General features: G+C 47.5%; 1 protein-coding gene across 1 annotated transcript in view; it reads left to right on the forward strand.

Annotated features, from left to right (window-relative positions):
- Positions 1 to 247: 247 nt before the first annotated feature.
- PIM2 (Pim-2 proto-oncogene, serine/threonine kinase) overlaps positions 248 to 4,994 on the forward strand; it is a 14,843-nt gene continuing 10,096 nt past the window's right edge. The window contains exon 1 of the mRNA XM_073541226.1: positions 248 to 1,085. Within this exon, the coding sequence (XP_073397327.1) occupies positions 1,076 to 1,085 (10 nt within the window). The 5' untranslated portion in view covers positions 248 to 1,075. The remainder of the gene's footprint in view (positions 1,086 to 4,994) is intronic.

The following is a 4,994-nucleotide window of genomic DNA, read 5'->3' on the forward strand; positions in this document are numbered from 1 at the left end:
TATCTGTAGGTTTCCTGTTCCCGAAGGGCGGATCCCCTCTCTTGTGGTGCTGTCATGGGCTTCCGAAAAATACCGTTACCGGTACGTAACTTAATACTTTCATGTCGGGTTTTAGAATGATTTTACAGAAGCCGACAATTGATTTAGCAGCTATTATGCTATGTAGAACGCTATGAAATATATGTCTCAATGACGTGTGTATGTATGTATGTGTGTGTATATCTACTGTATGTATATATCTATTCTTTCGTTTCTTTATTAGACGTCAGTGTGATTTTTACTGTATCGCGCACTGAATTGCCGGCTTTTGTTAAAGGACACTGGTGAGTATTTCTCGCAAGTCACACTTGTGGTCCATGTGTAATCCGCAGCTTTCTCGCACCCATAGACTTGCATTGGCACGTCTCGGCCGAGAATCGCTGACCATCGCAGCATGCTGCGATTTTCTCAGCCTGTTTAAAACGGGCGAGAAAAAATCGGATGATGGGACTGCCCCATAGATTAACATTGGTCCGAGTGCTATGCAATTTTTTTATCGCATAGCGCTCGTCCGTTTTTCTTGCTAGTGTGACGCCAGCCTAACTGAAAAGATGGTAACAAATTGCAAGCTTTCGATACTATTGCAATTTGTTACAATCTGTTCAGTTAGCCATTAAAAGGTATCAACCACTGAGGACTCTCAATTCTAAATATTCTTCTATCTACTGGCTAACATGGTACAAAGATATACATCTTTCCTGTATATCATATAGTCATTACACACAGAGTGATCTATTTCTTGTGTTTATTTCTGTTAATGTTGATGATTATGGCTTACAGCCAATGAAAACCCAAAAGTCGTCATATCAGTAAATTAGAATAATTAACAAAAAGCATCTGCAAAGGCTTCCTAAGCATTTATAAAGGTCCCTTAGTCTCTTTCAGTAGCTCCACAATCATGGGGAAGACTGCTGACTTCACAGATGCTCCAGAAGGCAGTCACTGACACACTCCACAAGGAGGATAAGCCACAAAAGGTCATTGCTAAAGAAGCTGGCTGTTCAGAGTATTGTATCCAAGCATATTAACCCCATTCATGACCGGAGGTATTTTTTTGGTTTTGCGCTTTAATTTTTCGCTCCCTTTCTTCCCAGAGCCATAACTTTTGTTTATTCCGTTAATATGGCCGTGTGAGGGCTTATTTTATGCGAGACGACTTGTACCTTTGAAAGACACCATTGGTTCTAACATATCGTGTCTTGGAAAACAGGAAAAAAAATTACAAGTGCTGTGAAATTGCAAAAAAAAGTGCAACCCTACACTTTTTTTTTTGTTATGCTTTTTTACTAGGTTCACTAAAAGCTAAAACTGACCTGTTATTATGATTTTCCAGGTCATTACGAGTTCATAGACACCAAACATGTCTAGGTTCTTTTTTATGTAAGTGGTGAAAAAAAATTCGAAAGTTTGTTAAAAAAAAAAAAGCTTCATTTTCTGATACTCGTAGTGTCTCCATTTTTCATGATCTGGGGTTGGGTGAGGGCTTATTGTTTTGCATGCCGAGCTGATGTTTTTAAGGATACCATTTATGTGCAGATACGATCTTATTGATCGCCCATTATTGCATTTTAATGCAATGTCACGGCGACCAAAAAAAAGGGAATTCTGGCGTTTTGACTTTTTGTCTCGCTACGCCGTTTAGCAAGCAGGATAATCCTTTTTTTATTGATTGGGTGATTCTGAACGCGGCGATATCAAATATGTGGAGGTTTGATTTTTTTTTATTGTTTTATTTTGAATGGGGTGAAAGGGGGGTGATTTGAACTTTTTATATTTTTTTAATATTTTTGAAAACTTTTTTTTAACTTTTGACATGCTTCAATAGTCTCCATAGGAGACTAGAAGCTGCCATAACCCAATCAGCTCTGCTACATACAGGAGATGATCAGATCGCCTGCATGTAGCAGAATACCTCACTTGCTATGAGCGCCGACCAACGGGTGGTGCTCATAGCAATCCAGCAGTGACAACCATTAGAGGTCTGCAGAAGACCTTTGGTTGTCATGCCAACCCATCGGTGACCCGCGATTACGTGATGGGGGCCACCAATGAGCGGATTTCCGGCACAATTGCTGAAGATGCACGCTAAATGCCGCTGTCAGAGTTTAATGGCGGCATTTAAAGGGTTAACAGCTGGGAAGGATCGCAATTCCTCCCGCAGCTGTTAGCGGCACATGTCAGCTGTTCAAAACATTTGACATGTGCTGGGAACTGTGCTGGCTCATCAGGGGCGTATCTAGGGGGGGGCAGCCGGGGCAGTTGCCCCGGGCACAGCCAGCAGGGGGCGCAGTCCGGGCCGCCTAATGCAGCGGTCCACAATGTTCTCCCTGGCGGCTGCATTCTGCCGCCCCCCCCGGCCTGAGAGTCGGCGGTTCTCTGTGTCAGCTGTCAAGCTGACAGCTGGCGCAGAGAAGGTGCGCGTGCCGGCTCCCAGGGAACAATTGTACTGGCGTCTGTATAGACGCCAGTACAATTGCAGCTCTGACCGCCGGGCCAGAGCGACGTCAGCAGCGTGACATGTCATGTGATCACGCTGCTGACGTCACTCCCCAGCGCCCAGAGTGACCGCTCAGTGCTGGTGGTAAGTGTGCTCCAATGTGGAGCTGAAGAAACCACCGAAGATGGGGTTAATGAGTGGGGATGGGGTTAATGCGTGGGGGGGTTAATGAGTGGAGATGAGGTTAATGTGTGGGGGGGTTAAAGAGTGGGGATGGGGTTAATGTGTAGTGGGGTTAAAGAGTGGGGATGGGGTTACTGTGTGGGGGGTAAAGAGTGGGGATGGGGTTAATGTGTGGGGGGTAAAGAGTGGGGATGGGGTTAATGAGTGGGGATGGGGTTAATGTGTAGTGGGGTTAATAAGTGGGGATGGGGGTTACTGTGTGGGGGGTAAAGAGTGGGGATGGGGTTAATGTGTGAGGGGTAAAGAGTGGGGATGGGGGTTACTGTGTGGGGGGTAAAGAGTGGGGATGGGGGTTACTGTGTGGGGGGTAAAGAGTGAGGATGGGGTTAATGTGTGGGGGGTAAAGAGTGGGGATGGGGTTACTGTGTGGGGGGTTAAGAGTGGGGATGGGGTTAATGTGTGGGAGGTAAAGAGTGGGGATGGGGGTTAATGTGTGGGGGGTTAAAGAGTGGGGATGGGGTTACTGTGTGAGGGGTAAAGAGTGGGGATGGGGTTAATGAGTGGGGATGGGGTTAATGTGTAGTGGGGTTAATAAGTGGGGATGGGGGTTACTGTGTGGGGGGTAAAGAGTGGGGATGGGGTTAATGTGTGAGGGGTAAAGAGTGGGGATGGGGGTTACTGTGTGGGGGGTAAAGAGTGAGGATGGGGTTAATGTGTGGGGGTAAAGAGTGGGGATGGGGGTTAATGTGTGGGGGGGTTAAAGAGTGGGGATGGGGTTACTGTGTGGGGGGTAAAGACTGGGGATGGGGTTAATGTGTGGGGGGTAAAGAGTGGGGATGGGGTTAATGTGTGGGGGGTAAAGAGTGGGGATGGGGTTAATGTGTGGGGGGTAAAGAGTGGGGATGGGGTTAATGTGTGGGGGGTAAAGAGTGGGGATGGGGTTAATGTGTGGGGGGTAAAGAGTGGGGATGGGGTTAATGTGTGGGGGGTAAAGAGTGGGGATGGGGTTAATATGTGGGGAGTAAAGAGTGGGGATGGGGTTAATGTGTGGGGGGTAAAGAGTGGGGATGGGGGTTAATGTGTGGGGGGTTAAAGAGTGGGGATGGGGTTAATGTGTGAGGGGTAAAGAGTGGGGATGGGGTTAATGAGTGGGGATGGGGTTAATGTGTAGTGGGGTTAATAAGTGGGGATGGGGGTTACTGTGTCGGGGGTAAAGAGTGGGGATGGGGGTTACTGTGTGGGGGTAAAGAGTGGGGATGGGGGTTAATGTGTGGGGGGGTTAAAGAGTGGGGATGGGGTTACTGTGTGGGGGGTAAAGACTGGGGATGGGGTTACTGTGTGGGGGGTAAAGACTGGGGATGGGGTTAATGTGTGGGGGTAAAGACTGGGGATGGGGTTAATGTGTGGGGGGTAAAGAGTGGGGATGGGGTTAATGTGTGGGGGGTAAAGAGTGGGGATGGGGTTAATGTGTGGGGGGTAAAGACTGGGGATGGGGTTACTGTGTGGGGGGTAAAGACTGGGGATGGGGTTAATGTGTGGGGGTAAAGAGTGGGGATGGGGTTAATGTGTGGGGGGTAAAGAGTGGGGATGGGGTTAATGTGTGGGGGGATTTGGGAGTGGGGATGGGGGGGTTATTTAATGTGTGTGAGGGATTTGGAGTGTGGATGGGGGTTACTTAATGTGTGTGAGGGATTTGGAGTGTGGATGGGGGGTTACTTAATGTGTGTGAGGGATTCGGAGTGGGGATGGGGGGATTTAATGTGTGTGAGGGATTTGGAGTGGGGATGGGGGTTATTTAATGTGTCGGGGATTTGGAGTGTGGATGGGGGGATTTAATGTGTGTGGGGAGATTTGAGGACACAGAGTATGTATGAGGAAACAGTATGGGGGTTGGGTGCAGACAGTATGGGGCGCAAACGGGTTAATGTATGTGGACACAGTATGGGGAGTCAGGGGTATGTGTGAGCAGACAGTATAGAGAGTGAGGGGGTAAATATATGATGAGACAGTATGGTGAACAGAGGCATGTTAGAGGAGGGAGGGGAATAGTGTGAGGCGACAGTATATTGCAGATATCTTTATTTAGGAGCATTATAATAACACTTCTATCTTTAAGGGCATCGTGTGGAGATTTGCTGCAGAAGACCGGAGAAGATGGAAGTCTGCAGAGACTGCTGTGGATGAGAAAACTCATCATGGGGTCTGGACAAGAAGAAGAAAAGGAGAACGACTCCAGAGACGACGTCATCTATAAGGTACTTGGATGTAAATGTTATTTGTGACACTGACTAATTCTCATGTTTTTATTTATGTTAGGAACATTACAGGGGTTGTC

This window comes from Dendrobates tinctorius, unplaced genomic scaffold (genome assembly GCF_039654945.1).
Source record: "Dendrobates tinctorius isolate UK_male_01 unplaced genomic scaffold, ASM3965494v1 ptg000120l, whole genome shotgun sequence".
NCBI lineage: Eukaryota > Metazoa > Chordata > Amphibia > Anura > Dendrobatidae > Dendrobates > Dendrobates tinctorius.